Source organism: Leopardus geoffroyi, chromosome D4 (genome assembly GCF_018350155.1).
Source record: "Leopardus geoffroyi isolate Oge1 chromosome D4, O.geoffroyi_Oge1_pat1.0, whole genome shotgun sequence".
NCBI lineage: Eukaryota > Metazoa > Chordata > Mammalia > Carnivora > Felidae > Leopardus > Leopardus geoffroyi.
Window position 1 is genome coordinate 32,316,756 of NC_059342.1, and position 22,758 is coordinate 32,339,513.

General features: G+C 41.0%; 1 protein-coding gene across 2 annotated transcripts in view; it reads right to left on the reverse strand.

Annotated features, from left to right (window-relative positions):
• GLDC (glycine decarboxylase) overlaps window positions 1–22,758 on the reverse strand; it is a 100,553-nt gene that overhangs the window by 896 nt on the left and 76,899 nt on the right. The window contains exons 17-24 of one of the 2 annotated variants that reach the window (XM_045467470.1): window positions 21,671–21,796; window positions 20,096–20,245; window positions 18,749–18,861; window positions 17,362–17,503; window positions 14,826–14,937; window positions 7,217–7,312; window positions 2,517–2,689; window positions 945–1,025 (exon numbers count right to left, since the gene is read on the reverse strand). In XM_045467470.1, the coding sequence (XP_045323426.1) occupies window positions 945–1,025; window positions 2,517–2,689; window positions 7,217–7,312; window positions 14,826–14,937; window positions 17,362–17,503; window positions 18,749–18,861; window positions 20,096–20,245; window positions 21,671–21,796 (993 nt within the window). Of the gene's footprint in view, window positions 1–897; window positions 1,026–2,516; window positions 2,690–7,216; window positions 7,313–14,825; window positions 14,938–17,361; window positions 17,504–18,748; window positions 18,862–20,095; window positions 20,246–21,670; window positions 21,797–22,758 lie in introns of both variants that reach the window. The other variant, XM_045467471.1, reaches the window with a different exon arrangement.

Here is a 22,758-nt window from a genome sequence, read left to right on the forward strand (position 1 = left end):
AAAGAAGATATGTATGTATGTGCGTGTGTGTGTGTGTGTATACACACATGTGTGCACATAGATACTCACATAGGAATATTGCCCAGCTATGAAAAAGAGTGAGATCTTGCCATTTACAACAACATAGATGGACCTAGAGGGTATTGTGCTAAGTAGAAAGACAAATGCCATATGATTTCACTTACGTGTGGTATCAGAAAACAAAACAAAAGCAGAAACAGACCCATAAATACAGAAAACTGATGGTGGCCAGAGGGGGACAGGCAGAATGGGCAAAATGGGTGAAGAGGAGTGGGGGGGAACAGGCTTCCAGATATGGAATGAGTAAGTCAAGGGTATAAAAGGTACAGCATAGGGAATATAGTCAATACTATCGTAATAGCATTTTTCCAGTGACAGATGGTGGCTATGCTTGTGGTGAGCATAGCATAATGTATAGACTTTTCAGATCACTATGTGGTACACCTGAAACTAATACTACATTGTGTGTCAACTATACACCAGTCCAACAAAAAAGCTAAGTCACCCCTTCATTACTGTCCCCCCAAATCCAACTTTTGACCCTTGTCCCCACACTGCCAGAGAGACTGCAGAGCACCTTTTCGTGTAAGAATCAGAAAGGAAGAAAAATTGCATTTGGGGATATCTCCCTTTGGATGATAGTAGAAAATACCTTAACCCATTTGACAGCGACTCCTATTTGGTCTTTCTCCACTGTATTCCCTGTGGATCCTCAGGCCTGTGGCTGACACTCTAACCTCAGAGCTCTGAAACCCAATTCCTGTGCTCTGCGTCACTTGTCATGACCCATTTAAGAAAATGTCCCACATATGGTAACTGTAATGACACTGCAAGGATAGGAGTCCCATCAGATAGGTGATGGCCCCTCATACGCACGTGGACGCTATACCAGCTGGCACACTTGGCTTCAGAAGACAACTTACAAGTGGGAATGCCGCCACCTCTCTGGAATATGGCCGATCCCAGTGGGAGGATGTGACGCAGGTCAGGGAATGTGGAGACATCTGAGACACACAGATGGGAAAGGGATCAGAGCAGAACACTGCCTTCTGCTGTGCTTTGCTTCAACCAGTGAGCTGACAGAAGCCCAGGTATGGGGCTGCTGGTTGGTTTTATTTCAATTTGAGGGGGAAAAAATTGATGGGAAATTTATTCTGAAATATTTCAAATGTCAGAAAGTCATGGTAATATATTAAGCACATTTACCACCCAATATAAGTCAACATTTTATCATATTTGCTTAACCCTTTAAAATAAACATTGGGGGCACCTGTGTGGCTCATTCACACAGGGGACACAAAAGTGTCCAACTCTTGATTTCTGCTCAGATCTCACAGTTCATGAGATTGAGCTCTGTGCTGACGGCACGGAACCTGCTTGGAATTCTCTCTGCCTCTCCCCCACTTGCATGTGTATGCACACCCTCTCAAACATTATTTTTTTAAATAAATAAAATAAACATTGAAGAGACAATTGAAACTGCCTTTATAACTCCTCCAGCTCATCTCTTACCCTATTCCCAGTGATAACCACTGTCCTGAATTCACCATGCTCATTGTGATTTTATACTATTATGGCATATATGTATAAACAGCATATGGCATAGTTGGGCACATTTTAAAATCTTTTATCATTTTACGAGTATTATTCTCCACTTGCTTTTATAGCTCTGTATTATGTCCTTTAAATGTCTATTGCCATTTTTAAAATTAGCCTAAATCCTTATAATCTCTTTTCAGTATCCACAAAGAGAAATAACAATGAGCAAGATGCCTTCTCCTGCCAGCCATTGGCCCCTGTGGTACACCTTCAGGTGCGCACTTTTAGAACTTGCCTGAGCTTCGCCAGGCATCTCAGACTTGTTCTCTGGCCCAAGGCCATAGTAGCACAGCCACAGCCTTCACAATATTCCCAATTCATGATCTCCCTCTGGCCCCCCAGCCCAGATTAATGTCTGGAGCTAACAAAAGACTTACAGCTCAGAAGCAAATATACAATAAACATGTTTCAGATTTTCTCCAAAATAGGCCATAAGCATTAAAAAACATTCAGGCCAAGTACCAATCAGTTGTTCTAAGCAATAATTGTTCTAGTAGAAGAACTTGTCTTTATCCAGAGTTTGTGAGGTAAATAATCTCACTAGAGTGCATTAGAGACACAAGAATAAAACTACCCCAACTAGATAAGAGCTCTTCAGCCCCTGCTCCCTCCCTTGGTAACCAGTTGGATGCATGTGGGAGGTACACCTCTCACAGTGACAAAACAATTACACAAACAAAACATATCTCAGAACATCCACATTATACTTAACTGCTACTGTGTTGTTCAAGATTCAAACCTGCAAGTAATGAATTTATCATCCTTTCAGAAGAATGGTCTTATTCTAGGCAAGAATAAATATCTTCTGATGGGAGTTCAGGGGTTGCTGGTACACTGTACATATGCACTCTTATACTCTATGGAACATTTTGGATCAAGTACCAATGCCTACGCACCTTCAGTGGATTGACCCTGGGGTCAATGCGGCCCTCCTCAATGTCAGCAATCTCCTGCCGAATGCTGATCATGGCATCACAGAATCTATCCAGCTCTTTCTTGTCTTCTGACTCAGTGGGCTCAACCATGAGAGTTCCTGCCACCGGCCAGGACATGGTAGGGGCATGAAATCCTGCAAAGGAGATAGGGGAACTTGTGTCACTAACTTTGACCTCCCTGATTTGTAATTTTTTAAAATGTCTATTATTGAGAGAGAGACACAGGGTGCGAGCGGGGAAGGGACAGCGGAAGAGGGAGATACAGAATCTGAAGCAGGTTCGAGGCTCCAAGCTGTCAGCACAGAGCCCAATGCAGGGCTTGAACTCACAGACCATGAGATCATGACCTGAGCCAAAGTCAGACGTTTAACCAACTGAGCAACCCAGGCACCCCTGACCTCCCTGATTTGGAAGAAATTTATATATATATATATATATATATATATATATATATATATATATATATTCATCTCAGCAAGAACTTAGGAAATAAACTAACACCCAAGAAGAAACCATCAGTTAAGCAAGTTTTAGAGAGTATCCATAATAAATATGCAACCATACAAATGTATGTAAATTTTTATTTGTTAAATTGGGTAAGCAATAAAAAATATAAAAGGGCAAGTTACATAATGACATCCCATTTTTATGAAAATGATAGTGTTTATATATTTTTTAATATTTTACTTTTTTAATGTTTATTTTTGAGATATAAAGCATGAGCAGGGTAGGGGGCGGGGACAGAGGATCCAAAGCAGGTTCCGCACTGATAGTCCTGACACTAGTGAGCTCAATTCGGGGCTCAAACTCACAAACCATGAAATCATAACCTGAGCTGAAGTCAGACACTTAACCAACTCAGCCACCCAGGCACCGAAAGTGTTTATATTTTGAGGGAAGACACTTTGAAAAATAAGTACTAAAATATTAACAGGGCTTATTGCTAATATGAGGCTGAGATTCTTTGATTTTTTTATTAGAATCATACTATACTGCTTATTTATTGCTTACAATAAGAGAAATTAAAATATTATAGCCTATCAAAAGTTAAATAAAGTGATAGCAACCATAAAGAAACCTACTAACCCCATTTTACAGATGAGAAAACTGAGGTTTGGCAGTACATGGAAACCCTTTGCCTTTATTCAGAACATAGGCTGAAGGTGTTTCTGTTTACAAAAGTAAGATGAATCACCAAGACATATTCAAGAGAGATTTTCTGGACAAAAGCCAAAAACCTTTTCCCATTTCTGGCTCTTTTTCTGTAAAACTGTAAAAGATGAAGACATTTAAATGGTTCCCCAATTCTGATTTGCATAATTACATGGAGTGCTTTAGGGTCATGCCTGCATGCTTTAAGGGATTATCTCCTCAACATGTTACAAACATTTTCAAATGGTAAGTTGAAAGGACTATAAAGTGAACACCCCCATATCTTTCACCTACATTCAACAATGATGCTCTCTTTGCTTAATCACATCTGTTCATTCATTCATCCATCTTATTTTTGATGCAATTCTAAGAATGCTTCAGTCATCAGTATACTTCTCCCTTAAATACTTCAGGATGCATATCATTAACTAGAATTCAATATCTGTTTACATGTATTTCTGATAAAATCTACATACAGTAAAATGCACAAATCTTAAGTTTATCACTTACTAAGTTTTGACAAATACATAGAATAGTGTCACTCAAATCAGAAAGGGATTTTAAAAGCTAATCTCTACCTATTAAGTCCAACCTCAATTTCATGGGTGAGCAAATTCAGCCCAACATACACTGTTGTAGTGGTTCCCATAACCAGAACCATCAGAGTTATCTTGGGAACACAGATTCTTTGGTCCTGACCCTGATTCAGGAAGCCCAAGGTAAGTCTCAAAAACATGAGTCTTAAAACTCCCCCAGGTGACTCATTACTCGCTAAGTCTGGATGCCTCTGCCCAAAGGCATTATGCCCCACATTTGGCTGTTTAAAGATACTGATTACTAGGCCCCTCCCCTGGAGATTTTAATTAAGTACATGTGATTAAGACCCAGAATCTGTTATTCTCGATTGCTGTTTTTTTGCTTAGCCATTCATTCATTCATCCATTCATTCTCTCACTTATTAGACACATATATTTTGAGGTACTAAGTGCTAGCCACCTGTACAATTCTAGGCTTAGGGCAAGTGTGGCATTCACTCTATCAAACATCAAAATAACCTCCTAGCCAGTGCTCTCCCTCCCTGCAAATGCTGCTACTGCAGTCAGATATGTGATACAGACAACACATCCCAGAAGTGAAGGTATATCCTGCCTGAATCTGCCATCAGCCAGGAGGCCTAGTCAGGTTACAGGAGCAACCAAGAGATTTTGGAGAGGTGATTGCTAATTTCATTAATGAAAACTTTCTCTGGCTTTCCCATTTATAATCAGTATAACTTAAGATCATGCATTCAAGAGAGGAATGAATCACACATGTGGGATTCCCAATATGATGCAGTAGTAAAACTATTAAATTACTGAAGCTTTCACTTTCCTTACTAAAAGAAGTTATTCCAGTTATTAAAATTCAGATAGGACTCCACATCCATTGAAAGGCAAACTTCTCACCATCTCTGCCTTTCTAAATATTGAGGGGTCGTTGATATTATTAATAATGTCACTAAAAATAGGTATTTCAATAAGGTCTGTGCTTAATGAACATCCACTGATTCATTAAAGGCCTGTCTTTCAAGTCTTCCAAGAAAATACAGTCTTTATGGAACTAGCATGTGCCTATTCCTTCATCTATGGAAGCAGCTATAGAAGCTGTAGAAGCTGAAACAGCTATAAAGCTCAAATGCCATTCATCTCTATCTAACACTTCAGCAGTTTACCTGAACTTCCCTTCATCATTACACCAACTCACCTCTTCATGGACTCCTTTCTTTACCAGAAATGGGATAGGAATAAGAATTTAATAGGAACATAGGCAATACAACTCAACACCAAAAATCCCCAAATCCAATTAAAAATGAGCCGAAGACATGAAGAGACATTTCTCCAAAGAAGACACGCAAATGGCCAACAGACACATGAAAGGATGCTTAACGTAACTCATCAGAGAAATGCAAATCAAAACTACAAGAGGGGTGCCTGGGTGGCTCAGTTGTTTAAGTGTCCAGACTCTTGGTTTCAGCTCAGGTCATGATCCCACAGGTTCATGGAATCGATCCCCACTTCAGGCTCTGCACTGACAGCACAGAACTTGCTCGAGATTCTCTCCCTCTCTCTCTCTACCCCTCTCCAGCTAATGCTCATGCACACACTCTCTCTCTCTCAAAATAGATATACTTAAAAAAAAAACAAAAAAAACACTGCACAATATTAACAAACACCTGTCAGAATGACATAAATGAAAGGCACAAGAAACAAGTGTTCGAGAGGATGTGGATAAAAAGGAATCCTCTTGCACTGATGGTAGCTGATGGTGGTAATACAAAATAGGGCAGTCACTCTGATAACAGTATGGAGGGTCTTCAAAAAGTTAAAAATAGAGGGGTGCCTGGGTGGCTCAGTCGGTTAAGCGTCCGACTTCAGCTCAGGTCATGATCTCACGGTCTGTGAGTTCTAGCCCCGTGTCGAGCTCTGTGCTGACAGCTCAGAGCCTGGAGCCTGTTTCGGATTCTGTGTCTCCCTCTCTCTCTGACCCTCCCCCATTCATTCTCTCTGTCTCAAAAATAAATAAACGTTAAAAAAAATTTTAAAAAAGTTAAAAATAGAACTACTCTATCCCTATGATCCAGCAATTGCACTACTAGGTATTTACCCAAAGAATACAAAAATACTGATGCAAAGAGATACATGCACCCCGATGTTTATAGCAGCAATATCAACAATGGCCAAATTATGGCAAGAGCCCAAAGGTCTACCAACTGATAAATGGATGAAGAAGATGGCATATATATTATATACACATATACATGCACAGTGGAATATCAGCCATAAAAATAGTGAAATCTTGCCATTTGCAATAACATGGATGAAACTAGAGAGTATAATGCTAAGCAAAATAAATTAGAGAAAGACAAATACCATATGATTTCACTCATATGTGGAACTTGAGAAATGAACACAAATGAACAAAGGGGGTAAAAAAGAGAAAGGCAAAGAAACAGACTCTTAACTAGAGAGAACAAAGTAATGGATACCACAAGGGAGATGGGTGGGGGTGATGAGTGAAATGGGTCATGGGGATTAAAGAGTACACTTATCATGATGGACATTGAGTATGTATGTAAGTGTTGAATCACTATATTGTACACCTGAAACAAATATAAATTAAAATTTAAAACTTAATTAAAATGAAAAAAAAAGAAAGAAACTAGGGAACAAAAACCATTTTCTTTGGGATTTTAAATTCTTTTAACTATAAAGACTTTTCTTGAATGCCAATGGATTCAAGACGCTGATTTAATATCTTTTGAAGGGTAGTACCAATGCAGTCATAGGGCACGTTTTTTCTCTATCACTTTGAAGTTTACCTAGAATCCTGTGCTCACCATTTATCCTACGGATCAGTTTATTGTGGTGCCTGCATGTTTGTTTTGTGCCTTGAGGAAGTCGCCCATAGCTAGCATGAATGTCAAAAACCTTAGATGCCCTATGAGGGTTTTTTCCCAGAGGATCACTCACCATAATCCTGAAGCCTCTTGGCCACATCCACAGCCTCAATATTTGCAGACTTTTTGAAAGGTCTTGTGTCCAAAATAAATTCATGAGCCACATAACCTGTGGGAAATTGTTTCAGTTCAAGATTACCATCAGCTTGTTTTGCCCAAGCAAATGTACAAATCAGCTTTGTAATGCATATCAACAAGGCCCAAGATGCCATGGTAACTTGGAAGTTTATAGGTGGCAACAAAGACCTCATTTACTTTTATTAATAACTATAATTATAGGGGCACCAGGGTGGCTTAGTCTGTTCAGCGTCCAACTTCAGCTCAGGTCATGATCTCACCATTTGTGAGTTTGAGCCCCACATTGGGCACTGTGCTGCCTACTTGGGATTCTGTCTCCCTTTCTCTACCCCTCCCCTGCACACACATTCTCTCTCTCTCAACCTCTCTCTCAAAATAAATAAACTTAAATAATTATTTAAAAAATAATTATAAAATATAAAAGTGATTATAAAAATAAAATTTTAACATGTCAAGCCAATGTGTTCAGTCCTTAGTGCACAACACACACAAGGCAAGAGGCTGATGGGAGGTGGAACTTTGGTGCCAGTGCATTGCTGGAACATTTGACTGAGATTCCTGGGGATGAGATTCTTTCAACTCTGATGATATAAAATCTATTTGCAATAGTTAAACATGTCATCACACAGGCCTGACCCTTTTATACAAAATATCTCTAGAGCCAAAGGTCCATTGATACCATTCTCCATAACTCTGCCCCAGCATCAAATAACTGTTTCATCTGTGTGAATGTAATTATATACGGAACATGTATCTCTAAGGCACATACATAATTGTATGAGATTCTTCAGAGGGGCTTTTGAGGGTTTGGTTTCAGGCTTCAGGCTGATTATTAGAAATCGGGGCTGTCAAACAGCACACCACAGGTGGCAAGAAGATGAAACCAAAGTCTGTGGGAGTCAGTTCACTTTGCTCTAGTTTGTAAGCTGGTTTCCTCTCTAGGCCCAGGTCACAATCTCCCCAGCACAACCTGTTTGACCCATCAGCAGGAATAAACCATCAATGAAGTCAGCATTTTCATTAATATAGAACAACAGTTCTGGGGGCTTCCCAAATTCTGTGGCCCCAAATCTGAGGAATTTCCTTCTAGGAAAGTATCTATAGATGAGACAATAATGTATTACTTCCTAACCTACTTTCCTCTCAGCAAACAAGGAATCTACTTACAGATACATGGAGCAGATAATTCCTCAAGCCTGAGAAGAGTTGCTCCAGTCACTAAACAGCTTCTGAAATCATCCATAACTGCTCTGCTTCTTATGTAATGAATAAATAAGAAAGGACTGATTTTGTGAGAAAATAAAGTATGAGAGCCTCAAGCTTTAAATATACTGTCACTGAATATTATAAAATATTCTAACAATGATGGAAATTAAATTTGTGAGGAGTGTGATTCAAAAGTGGGAAGTTATATTCATAGCTAGGTAAAGTCAGGGGCAAAAAGTGCTTAAAAGGAATGCCCAGTTGGAATGTTCAGGTGTGAGGGTGGGGTGGGGGTGGGGAGGCAATGGAGATCATTTAAGTGCAGGAATCCTAAATACCCAATTATCCCCACCCCATTTTGGGAGCCCAGCCTCAACCTTTGACCTTTCTTCTCTGAGCCTCTGGCAGCCACCCGGTGCTGTGACAGTGACACAAGAAAGAAGGGTAATGAAGTTCACTGCTCTAAAGGGCACTCAGTGGGCAGGAGACGAAGAGGGGAGGGACACATCATGGAGGAAAAGGAAAGTCACTCTTGCTGGCAGGCAGAGGGCTGTCTTCCAAGAAGTTCAGTAACAGCTGAAAGGCCCCATCACGTGGAGCCCAGCCCAGCACTAACACAAAGACTACATCTGCAGTGTCCCCACCACAACCAGGCGGTTTGGGAAGAGCTCCATTTCTGAAATGAGGTTCAGATGTTATTTTCTAAATCCATATTCTAATGTGTTCAAATGGAAACGGTAGAATTTTAGCATATCTCTCTGAGATCTGAAAGGGATGAAATTGAAACTTGGTGGCTGTTGGAGGCTAAATCCCAAAACGTTCATCTGTGTTTGTAGTTTTTAAGGAGAAGAGGTACACAAACCTTCTGTGGTATGTGGTAAGTCAGGGCAATCTGAAGTAGAAATTGTATACACTGATCAGCACAAGGTTTAATTTTCACTGAGTAGGTATTTCTCCTGGGCCTAACCATGGCTATAGCTGAGAGTCTGAAAAGATACCAAGTCAAAGGAACAGGGAGAAGAGGGAGGGGGTGACAAAAAAACAAAATAAAAGTGGCGTGGCTCTAAATTTGGAACACCTTTCCTCCAACTCCTATCCTCAGAATGACTACCTAGAGATATGTGGAACTCACTAGCTAATTACTCTTTAAGGCTTAGGTGAGCAATCAATGCTTAGTCAAGCTTTTCAGTTGCAATCCAGAGACCATAACTAATAGAATCAAAACTGAATGTTTCCATGGGAATGAGGTCGGGTAGGCAGAGCCTCTGGCCTCAGGAGGGTCACTTCCTTGCCTGGGACATGAAAGACCATTCCATGAAGTCCATGTCTGGCCGTAAAGGCCACTGGGAAACCAACTCATAACAGAAATTTCCAGGCAGCATTAGGTTTGTCTGAGGTCATAAGGGGATAGGCACTGAAAAAATTAAAACATAAATGAAACATTGGGATAGTAACAAAGTTGCCGCCTCCACTAAAAGGAACTCCATTTTCATCAGTGAGTTTAGCCTCCCACATGAGTAGACGGCTGTGAATTTTTTAAATTCCTCCTTTAAAAATGTACTATCTTGGGGCGCCTGTGTGGCTCAGTCGTTTAAGCGTCAGACTTCGGCTCAGGTCATGATCTCACAGTCTGTGAGTTCAAGCCCCACGTCAGGCTCTGTGCTAACAGCTCAGAACCTGGAGGCTGCTTCGGGTTTTGTGTCTCCTCCTCTCTCTCTGTCCCTCCCATGCTCATGCTCTTGTCTCTCAATAATAAATAAACATTAAAAAATGTTTTAAAAATCAATCAATCAATCAATCAATCAATAAATAAATAAAAATATGCTATCTTACCTGAGGTAATTCCTTTCTTTCCTCATCCTAAATACTACTGCTTTTCCCTTCCCAATTCTTGCCTGTCACTCCCTTGCTTCACAAAATCCTAAACCTCAACAGTTCAGCTGGGGTTTTCAAATCTCTCAAAGAAATGGTTCATAAAGGGAAGACTGGAGTTCATTAAAATTATTGCCTCATATTCATCTGTAATTACAATGTCTTATATAGAGCTAGTAAATATGATTAAGATGAATAATAGTCTCCTAATATTGCCATTAGACATTTTGGAATACAATGTGCTTATTAAGAACATTTCTATTTTGGGCCCTCAGGAGGTACAATAATAATTCTTCTTTAGGTCTGAGAATAAATGTGTTTACCAGACCAAATATGAGACAATTTTTGATTTCATGAACTTTTGGATTAGGTGACAAGGTCTGTAATTACCAATACATCTCTGTGTGGGATGAGAAATACAATTCATTATTTGATTCTGGGATAAAATGTCAAAACAAACGGAAACTGGATCTATCATTTTGTGCTGCAAATCCCCTAGGACTGAGACAGTCGCTGTTTTTAAAGCAGTCACTCAAACACTAAGCACGTGGTTAGGCACCTGAGAAACACTTGCTTTGTTCACTTTCCTCTCTCCTGGACTGCCACCAATCCCCATGTAGTCCAGATCACATGGACTCTTTAAAAATGAAAGTTTGCATTTACACAAGTCTGTGAACATACTAAAAATCAGTGAGTTGTACAGGGGCGCCTGGGTGGCGCAGTCGGTTAGGCGTCCGACTTCAGCCAGGTCACGATCTCGCGGTCCGTGAGTTCGAGCCCCGCGTCGGGCTCTGGGCGATGGCTCAGAGCCTGGAGCCTGTTTCCAATTCTGTGTCTCCCTCTCTCTCTGCCCCTCCCCCGTTCATGCTCTGTCTCTCTCTGTCCCAAAAATAAATAAACGTTGAAAAAAAAAAATTAAAAAAAAAAAAAAAATCAGTGAGTTGTACATTTAAAGTGGGTGATTTGTGTGATATGTGAATTGTCTCAATGAAATTATCAAATTAAGTTAATCACAAGGAAGTTTCAACTACATTTAAAAAATAATAAACATGGGGCCCCTGGTGGCTCGGTCATTTAAGTGTCTGACTTCAGCTCAGGTCATGATCTCACAGTTCATGAGTCCAAGCCCCACATTGGGCTCTGTGCTAACAGCTCAGAGCCTGGAGCTGTTTCAGATTCTGTGTCTCCCTCTCTGTGTGTGTGTGTGTCCCTCCTCCCCCCCTCAAAAATAAACATTAAAAATTTTTTCTTTAAAAATAATAAACGGGGGGGGGGGGGAGACCTATAAACCTTGTCAATTAAAACAAAAATACCGTTTTCCAGTCACCGGATTGGGAAAGATATTTTGGTTTCGGTTTGTGGGTTTTTTTCCAGCCTGGCACTTGGTGTTCACTGGTCCCCAGCATGATGGTCACTTCATATGCTATGAGAGTGAAATAAATTGGCACCTGTGGGGATAACCAGGGCACATGTACCAAGAGCTTAAATGCATTCACACTCTGAGATAATAATTTCTCTTCTGCAGCTCTAAGGAAATAATCAGAGATGTTTTTTAAAAAATCTAAGTAAAAGATATCCATTGCAGCATGTTACAGATGCAAATGACTAAGGGGAAAACATGACAGAATTCGTGGAATCCTGGTATATCCAAACAAATGAATCAATGTAGCCTCTTTCAAAGAACACTTAACGACATGAGGAAATGATCACAATATAAGATAAAATTAAAAAACAGGACACAAACTGTAATACTGGCTCAATGGTCTAAAAGTAAGATGAGAAGAAATACAGTGAAATATTAATAGTGGTTATGTCTTCTTACCAAAACCATGAATCATTTACATTTTCTTCCTCAGATTTTTAATTTTCCAAATTTTCCATGTTGAGCATATACATATTACTTATATAATCAGACAAAACAAATACTTAAACTTATCCTGAAGGCCAATACATAACAGGATGCATTTCACAGAGCAGGAGCTATATTTGAATTAATTAGTAGATCTTGTAGGTTAATACCCACTTCAGGAGCATTTTATTGTGTTGCTTAGAGACATATTGCCCACAATTTTTTTTTCCTAATCTCTAGGGAGCATTCTGGTTATTTAGAGCTTCTGACTATTTAGTTCTTTCCTGTTTTCAAACTATAGAACCACGTTTTTGGATACATATTTTTAAGGCAAGACCAGCCTTTAAATTAAAGATGACAGATGTAGATGTATACTCTGCCTGAGCTGGAGAAATCAAGAGCCAAAGCGAGGTCTCATCCTGTGGCCCAGGTCTGGGCATGCTGCTGTCTGTCTGCTCCAAGCTCCAAGTCCCCATCTGTCCCTGATCTCCAATTCTGTGCTCACAGCCAATGTGCTGTGTGTCTTAGGGCCATCTCCTCCTATTACCTCCAGTATAACTTTGTTCCCCCATCTACTATTTCCTCTATTGTAGCTTCACTCTTCCCTCTTCAAAGCCATTTCTCTGGCAGTTTTAAATCCTCTACCGATTTCAAAACAAAACTGCATCTTACTGAAATAGCTTCCACATGTACCCCTGCTTTACCACCAAACTCCCCCAAACCATGACTGCTTCTCCTTTGTCCTCCCCACCCTCAATCCATTCTCAACTCATTGCGGTTTGGCATCTGCCTTACCATTTTTGTTCCAATTCTTTCAAAGGTGACCAAAGGGTTGCTAATTGTTACAGGCAAATATTCTTTTAAGACTCCTATCAGAACACCATTCTGTCTCTCCCTGTTGTGCAATACATTTGTACTGGGGCAGGCATGATGCCAGGGATTGGTGCTCGAGAATGGAAGCAGGCACAGTCTTTACCCTGAAGGAGTTCAAGGTCTGATGGACAGAGCCAGACAATAAACTGAGTGGGAGAAATCCTCAGTAGCAGAGGGAGCCAAGAGGAAGGAGAAGTTCTCTCCACCAGGAAAAAGAGGCTTCAGGGAGGAGGTGTGAGGCCAGAACAGAGGCAGGCAGGACAAGCAGGGGCTTCTCTAGGGAGAGGCATTGTGACAAATGCTGCAGGGTCCTACAGCTGCCTCAAGCAGGGAGTCCTCTCTCACTGGAGTCCCCTATGCTCATCCTGCCTTTTTTTTTTTTTTTTTTTAATTTATTTTGAGAGAGAGAGAGAGAGAGAGAGAGACTGCAGAAGGGGCAGAGAGAGAGAGGGAGCGAGAGAATCTCCAGCAGGCTCCACACTGTCAGCATGGAGGCCAACACAGGGCTCAAACTCATGAACTGTGAGATCATGACCTGAGCTGACATCAACAGTTGGCCGCTTAACCAATTGTGCCATCCAGGTGCCACATCCCTTTTTTTTTTTTTTTTTTTTAATTTTTTTTTTCAACGTTTATTTATTTTTGGGACAGAGAGAGACAGAGCATGAACGGGGGAGGGGCAGAGAGAGAGAGACACAGAATCGGAAACAGGCTCTGAGCCATCAGCCCAGAGCCTGACGCGGGGCTCAAACTCACAGACGGCGAGATCGTGACCTGGCTGAAGTCGGACGCTTAACCGACTGCGCCACCCAGGCGCCCCGCCACATCCCTCTTAAGGTAGCCATCTGCTTGCAGGGCTTTGCTCTGGTTTCTCAAAACTCTTTCCTTGAGTTTCACCATTTCCAAGAGTCTGCTCTTAGATTCTGTGCCTAAGCCAAATTTCTGCAAAGCTATCTGGCTCCATCCTCTCCTATCACTTCCAGGATGACTTGGTTCCCCTACTATTATTCTCTCTGCTGTTCCTCTATTATAAGCATAAAAGGCTTACATAGAATTTCACTTCACATTTAATTAATCAGTAACTAAGCCCTATTGATCCTACTTCTAATAGGATCTTCTTCCCTTGCCATTTTTGAAATGAGTTTAACCTTCTCTTAATCCTGTCACTCCACTACTCAAAAAACCTTTCATGGCTGTCATCAAGGGTAAAGTCAAGAGGCTTCCAAGACTTCAAGTTGGCCTCTCCAACTTCACCTTCATCTGCTCTCCTTCCTCCTATTCCATTCAACAACCCCCCAACAAGCTTCTCACCACCTACACAATTCTTTCTTGCTCCAGTATTTCTGTTTACTGGGGTCTGATACTCTCCTTTCCAGGCTCATCTCAAGTGTCTCCTCCCAGAAGGCTCTCCCAACTATTCTGCACTTCCTCTGCCCAGTCTGAATTAGTCCACTCTTCTGGAGCCATTCCCATAGCACTTTGTGAGGTTAAGAGTGCATGGTATTTATATATACATCTCCCCATGCTGTGGGCTCCTTGTTGACCTGGGCTGTGTAGGCTACTGCATCACACAGCCTTGCAAATAGTGATACTCCTAACCTGTTCACTCAATTGAAGTTATTTCCAATAACTATGATTTATATATGCAAAGAAACGAAAGTTTCCTACCCACCGCAGAAAACATTTACTAGGTCAAACCTGGTCAAGAAAAAAACCAAGGTGATAGTAGACTGTGGTTGATACTTGCCTCTTGCACCCCGGAAAAGGACTCTATAGTGTTTTTCTAATCGCTTGGCCATGTAGTTGGCATTTAATATAGCAATTTCTGTGGCCTGTTTAAGGCCTTTGCCTCCCATCATCTGCAACAGAGAGGAAGAGTCATCAGCCATGGAACAGGTTAAACCCAAGGGGCACTAATGAAAGACACACCCAAGTAAATCCCACCCTCAAAGGGAGTCAGCCCAGTGTCAATCCCAACAAAGATGTCTTCCAGTCTTCTCTGATGCTGAAATGATTTTTGGTTTTCTCCTTTGAACATAACTTTGTATTTCTTATAAAAATAACAAAGTAATAACAAAGTAACAACATGGAACAAAGTAACAGAGGCAAAATTGATTGCTGACTATTATGTTACCTAAAGAGGAAAAAGAAACTTAGACTACACTCATTTGGGAATGTTTTTGTTTGTTTATGCATTTGAGATTATCTTGATAATTGCCAGGAATCTAATGGGATATTGACCAAAATCCTCACTGAATCAATTTGGTATGGTTTGTCTTCCAATTGACCATAGTCAGAGTTATTTATACATTTAACAACTGCCAGGCTTGATCTTACCCTGTTCTGGTGGTTCCTAGGTCCCTGTGATTATACCAGGTGAACATCATCACCAGCAAAGAGCTTAAAATCAAGACTGCATCAATTTTTATTGCCTACATTCTTCCCAGAATACCTCATGTATGATGGGGATTAATATGTATTAAATACATAACTAATATAAAGCAAATGAGAAAGCATCAAATAAAAAATAGAGACACCAAAGTCCAAAGGAAGGAAAGGACACATCTTGCCTGGCTGGAAAAGAAGGGTTCCCAGAGTAAGAGTTAGTACTTGAGTGGAAATCTACAAATGGGTAGAATTTGGTGAAGCAAAAAGAATGGGGAAGACACTCCAGCTGAGAAGAATGGCCAAAACCAAGGTGTAGAGGTAAAGGCACATGGTTGCAGTCTGGAGGTTACTATAGAGGTTGGTGGGTTGTGACAACTTCTTGCAAGCCTGGAACCTTTGCCACAAAGAACTTGGATTTGGTTCAGCCAGCCATGTCTCTCCACTCATGCACCAGAATCACTTGGAAGCTTGATGGCCAAAGCCCTACCCAGTCATGTGCTGAATTTGATTTTCTCTGGGATTGGGCCTAAGAATGTGTGTTTTGGGATAAATCCCCTAAGAATTCTGTGTAGGCTAGTAAGACTGAGAAGTAGAGGCAAAAGGAAACCATAAGATAATTCTGGCTCTTCGGTAGAATCTTGCAGTCCTATAGGGAGTGTCCACAATGGGCTGCAGCAGGGAAAGAAGGTAGTTCTAATGCCCAGGTGGCAAGTAACAACAGCATGAAACAAAGAGAAGGGTCAAAGTCAGAGGGGTATTTTTAAATTTACTTTATTTACTTCATTGTTATCTGAGGTTCTGTCTGGTACTCCTGGCATATGGCCAAACCAGCCTGGGGGCATTTACTTTTTAAATGTGGGAAATCATCTCCAACCCAAATACATCCATAATAACCCACGTTTACATGATCTAGGGACCAAAAGGAACCTGGGAATAAGATTCTGTTTGCAAAGAAGCAGACCTTTATTATGATTGTTTTTGTTGTTACTGCCTGTAAAATAACTCAAGTATCATTTTTAAAAGCAGGTTTTAGTCTCCGGGGTACAGAATTGTTGTTTCTGCTTCCCAGAAAGTTTTCATTAAGAATCATAAATGCCACACTGTTAAAGAGTAACAGCCAGCCCCAGAGAGTCATCCAACATGATTTGCACAGCTGAGTTTTAGAGTCTTGTTTCACCCTCCTTTAAGGAGGGAAGACAGTTTGGGAAGGCTGTTCTAATTAGCCACTGAACAAGTGTTCCTGTCCAGTGTACAGTCTTAGCCCAGGAGGTAGGCAGGCCAGTTTGAACAAGAGCTGTATAAAATAAACTATGGCCCTGGTGTTTTTTTGGAGAAACACAAAGGAAGGAAAGCTGTTCTAACAAAGTTTAATTACCCCGGAGAATTACAGTTCCACAGACTCTAAAGGGCAAAGAGCTTAGGGAAACCACCAGATAAGCAAATTTCTGCTACTTTTTCATCTTACCCTCCAGGCTCATAAGAAATCTAAGCCAAAATGAGATTTCTAAAATTTATCCTAGGATTTCAACCTTCTGTAATAATTAGTATGTGCACTGTTTTTCACTTGCAAGGGGCTATACAAATCCTACAGGAAATCAAATGATGTAACCAGAATATCCATATGACTCATGGAACTTTGTCTGGAAAACATATCTGGCATGTCAGTTTCTCTGATGGTAAACTCACTATGAGAGCTCCAAGGAAGCATAATGAAGAGATGAAATAAATTTTAGCTGATCTTTTTAAGAAGGTTTCTTCCACCCAAGTCAGCAATGTTCACTGAACTCCATCTCAGATCACGGACTTCATTTTTAAGTCAAGAAGAAAGTCTATAGACTTAGTTTCCCACCCACGTATCACATCCCCCACTGGCCTAACACAGTCACAGGCCTCACCTTAATGTAAGCCCATGAAATGGGCAGGATGGAACTGGAGCCCCATGGGGCTGCGCTGACAGTACCCACAGGCCGGTTATCCTCACATGGCTTTACTGAAATGATCGGATGATTGGGCAGAAAAGGAGCAAGATGCTTCTTCCTGTATTTTTTCAAGCACAAATTCAGAAGATATCAAAAAGATCCAGACCAACCAAACACACAAGTAAGTGCTGGGCCCTCTTGGGAAGCTCTATTCCTAGTAGAGAAACTCAGAGCAGAAGGGATCTGACGCCTGCTAAGAGACAGATGTTCAGGAAGTGTTCCATTCGTCTTCCTCCTCACCAGCCATCAGTGTCCCAGCAGCTCACCGGAGAACTGTGGCAGAGGATTTGGCAGATTTCATGTAGGCAGCCATGAAATAGCTTGTGGATTCATGGACTCACCAGGATGTGGAGACCTCCCTGCCCCACACTCTTTCCCAAGGCATCTAAGGGATAGAGGGTGCTTCTGAGGAGCCACAGGGCCTACACATCAGAGGCCAGCCTATGAATGCTACTCAGCCGCCTCCCGCATATCTAAGGCACTGAAGTGCCCCCACTTACTATAAATAATAATAATAATAATAAAAAGCAAGAGGGCCAGACTCCCAGCAATCTGAAGACTGGGACCTTTGGTCCATGTTTAGAAAACTTAAGAAACTCAGGAAATGGCTGATCAGCATCATCTTCACAAGATGATTCAATTTCAGTGTAAAAAGTTATCAACAGCTGCAAGATACTCCTTTAGTGCTATTATGATCTCATCCAATTATTCCAGTAACAAGGTTTGTTTCCTGCTTATCTCAGATGTAATCAGAGTTCAGGCTGCAAAGGGACACCTTATATCCAATTCACTGCTTCCTTTCCCTTCCTTTTTTCCCTCTCTCCTTCCCTCTCTTTTCTTCCTTTCTTTCTTTCTTTCTTTTTTTCTTTCCTGAGAACACTTAAGTTCTACTCTCTTACAAATTTCAATTATACAATATAGTGTTATCAACTAAATCACCGGGTCAAACATCTATGGCTGAAAGTTTGTACCCTTTACCAACCTCTCCCTACCCATCCCCTGCTCCCCAGCCCCACTTTTCTACTATAAGTTCCTTTGGTTGTTGATAATTCACTTTCAATGTAACCAACAGCTGATTTCTTTTTTTAAAAGACAGGAAAAAAAAAAAAAAAAAAAAAGAGAAAACATCTTGGAAGTCTAAGTTATCACCCCTCTCACTACTTCTCTCCAGCCCCTAAAGGAGGACTAGATATGATGGTGTCCATGACACTCAAAGACCTCGATGAGAAGAACAGCAAACTTGGGGCCATTCTTTCATTCTCAGTCTCCAAACCCATCCTGAAATGAGCAGCCTGGAACTCACACGCCAATGGGCCCCATGCCAGGGCCACCTCCTCCGTGGGGAATGCAGAAGGTCTTGTGAAGATTTAGGTGTGAGACATCAGACCCAAAATCTCCAGGACGACAGATTCCCACCTACCACAAAGGGAAAAGAGCCAAAAGCAAAAGTCAAGAGCTTGCAAGGATATTCTGGAAAGGCAGCCATGCTATTTGCTGCAGCTTCTCCTCTCAGAGGAAAGGCAGGCAGCACTGTTCACAGAAATGTTCTTAATACCGGAAGAGTTCCACATTCAAAATCTGACATCCCATAAGCAGCCTGGCTTATGGTTTCTGTGGAAACAGCAATTGACCATTTAGCCCAATTTAGATTTCAAAATACGGATTTGAGGAGAGAAAATACCATGAGCAAAAGGGAAGTACCTCCTTGCTGCAGAAACAGATGACATTCAGACCAGCAATGCTACTTCCCCCGCATGGTTGGCTTTGAGTATCATGCATTTTGGGTACCCCAATGAAAGAGACTGGAAGGCTACCTGATAGGATGCTGACCCAAGGCGAAGAAAGGAAGGAAGTTTTCCTGAGACCACCCTAATACCAGTCACAACAGGCCTTCCTGCCACTTAGGCATTAGGGCTAATTTTGAACATAAATTAAGTGCCAAACATAAAGAGTGCATTCCTGAACTCTTAGCAATAGACAATCTGTCAACTACACTTACAAAGGGAATCAGAAAGAAGCAAAGAAAAGCAGAAAGAGTTTGAAATGGTAAAGCAAAACAAAACAACAAACAAACAGCAAACAAACAACAAACAAACAACAAACAACCCACAATCACAAAATAATGACAAAGAAGTTAAGAAAACTCTGAAAATAACACCTTCTGCTCCAATGAACCCCTACAGCATTTGCAGAGAGGTGCACATTACACCCCACCCCCAACAAACACAGTTAGGATTGGCCCTTCAGGGACAGAACCATTCAGCTATTTTACACTGATGAAATTGAAGCCAGATTAAGGACTTGTCCATTGCCATGGGAGATCAATATCCACCAGTGGCTAGAACATGGGTGTGAATTTCCGTAGGGAGTCAGGAGACCTTCATAGCTGTAGCACCCGAGAGAGATCAAACACTCTGACATTCAGTTTATTCCATGCTTCCTGTCAACCTTTTTATCTCCCCCAACCTCCCCTATTGCCCCCTTCAAACCTGATCTCAGTGAAATTGCGGTACTTTCCTTGAAGTTGGCAATACAGAAAGTCAACCTCATTTCTGAATTCAGTATCATGTTTTAAGACAATTGTCAAGAAATCAGAGGAAAATAATATTTTTCTGTCACTTTCTCAAGGAGTCCCTCTTCTGTTGCTCACCTGTGCATTCATATTTGCCCCATCTAGATAGACCTGTCCTCCATGTTGGTGGATCAGGTCACACACATCACCAATGTTCTCTTCAAACACCCCATTGGTGGATGGGTATGTAATCATGATTGCTGCCAGGTTCTCCTTGTGTTTATCCACCTATGGGATAGAAAAGGGCAGAGGGAGACAGAAGAGGAACTGTTTATTTGTTGCCCAAACCATTGCTTTTACCTTACAGGATTAGGAAAGGTGATTTTTTTGGTCTTTTAATTTCTAGAATTGTCTCAAACTATGATGACAATAAAATCCATTACTCCTTTCCTAAGTCATTCCAAAGAAACAACAAAATCCCTTCAAACTAAGTCTCCATGATCAAGACCAAAAAACTGTTTGGAAGTTGGGTATTTTGGGCTCAACTCTCCTAGGTTTTCCTTTGGTTTTAGTCATCTCAATAATTACTTCAGATATTTTTCGTTATGGACATGTCTATTCTCACAGTTAATCTCTCTCTGCTGATCTTGCCATATCCACCCTTATTCCCTTTCCCTCTCATTCTGTTGAAATTAGAATTCCCACAAGGAGTGTTCTGCTCTGATTTAAAAAAAAAAAAAAATCTCCCTCATGTTTCCTTTTCACAGAAAGCAAACATATAAAAGGCATATTCCTGGGGTTTTTTTTGGCCAGTGATTCAGAGCAAGCTCGTATGGAAATAAAAAAAAAAAAAAATTTAAAGGTCATATCCTATATTGGGGAAACTTAGTAATTACAAGCACTGCCCCAGAATATCTGTGGGTAAAAACTTTGTGGGGTGCTGAATAGGTGGGGATGGTTGGGAGAGACTAACAGTGCTATTTTCAGCTTCCTTTGAAGGCAGTTACATGAAGTTCTCTGTCTCCATGCCTAATAACCTTGACAAAATCACATTGCTATTCAACTGATTTCCTTCCCTCTTAAGATGCAGCCTCCAGTCCACCAGTGGAAAGCAGATACAGTTGCTAGGCAACCTCTTCCTGGAGGTTGGGAGGTTGGGAGTGAGGGGTTGGTGTTGCAGAAAGGAGTGGAATGCCGCCCCAAATTCAGCAGGTAATGGCTGGGACAGTCACACACATTTAAAAAATCTACATGTATGTTTTAATTCCCAACACAAAGATTGAGAACAACTGTGACTGCCTGTTTGGTTATTAATAGGGGAAGAAAGGGGAAGGTGGGCAGGAGACAGGCAGGCCCTACAAGGAGTAGCCTTACTATGACCATGAATAATTCATTCAGTTTCTTACATATGCACGAATTAAGAGAATAGGATTTCAGTTTAAAGGACCTTGTCCCTGATTGGTGAAGGAAGAGGTAAAGTAGACTATGTTCGGTTTTATTCTGGACCAAAAATGTGACTGTTGCTTTTTATTTTTCTTACAGAGACAGGTTTTCTGATTTTATGCCATTTTCCCCAGACCCATTCAGGAGAAACTGCAGTCTTTTAATTAGAATGCAAAGAAAGACAATGTTGCTATAAACTATCCAGTCCCTTCTTCCCACCACCTCTTCTCAACCCAGACCTCTTCCATCTGTTTAGCGGAAGACTAGTACCATGGCCTTGAGGTGAGCTGTGTCGATATTCCCATATTTATCCACCTCCACAGGCTGAATCTTCATGCCTGCCATGTGGGCACTTGCAGGATTGGTCCCATGTGCTGATTTTGGAATGAGGCAAACCTTAGGAATGGAATGAAAGGAAGGAAGCAGAAAAAATCATCACCAGGCTATTCATGAGAGAAAAGTCCTACAACGTGCTTGGAGCACAGATTAAATAGGTGCTACATGCTTTATTTAAACTGACCATAACATCTGAAATCTGCTATAATTTCATTATTACTGTATTGTAAAACAATGTCCAAAAGGGCAGGTTCTGTTTGAATCCAAAAATATCGCTCTTTTTTCCTGTAGGGACACCTGGGTGGCTGAGTCAGTTAAGCATCTTACTTCGGCTCAGGTCATGATCTCACAGTTTGTAGGCTCAAGCCCCACATCAGGGTCTGTGCTGATAGCTCAGAGCCTGAAGCCTGCTTCAGATTGTGTTCCCCTCTCTCTCTGCCTCTCCACCATTTGCACTCTGTCTCTCAAAAATGAATAAACGATGAATAAACAATTTTTAAAGATTCCTATAATATTAATCAGTATTGTCCTCCCTTATCTCAGCACACCAAAACACAGGTCAGTGCTTATTCTGACCTTGTCTCAGTTATATGTAGAAAGTATCTTATAAGAACATGAGATTAGAAGTTAAACTCTAGGACCCAACTGCCCACATCACAGCTTCAGTTTTCTGCTTCACTTTGCTGAGATCCAGGAGAGACGATAACAGTAGACATAATTCCAAGGTCTTCCTATGCTGTCACACCAATTATGGCACCATTTACTGGATGCTTATTCTGTGCAATGAATTGCCATGAGAATCATACAGCAAGCATGAAAACTAATCAATACCTGTCCTGGGCACATTGACAATGCTGGTAAATGTATAAACAGGTGCCATAGAAACTCAGAATAAAGTGGAACTCAAGTGGAAGAGGTCAAGGGAGGGTGATTCAAGAGCTAGAGCCTAAGCTAACATTTAAAGATAAGTTGAATTCTTACAGAAGGTGGAGGGTGGGTACAATTTTAGAATTCCCAGATTT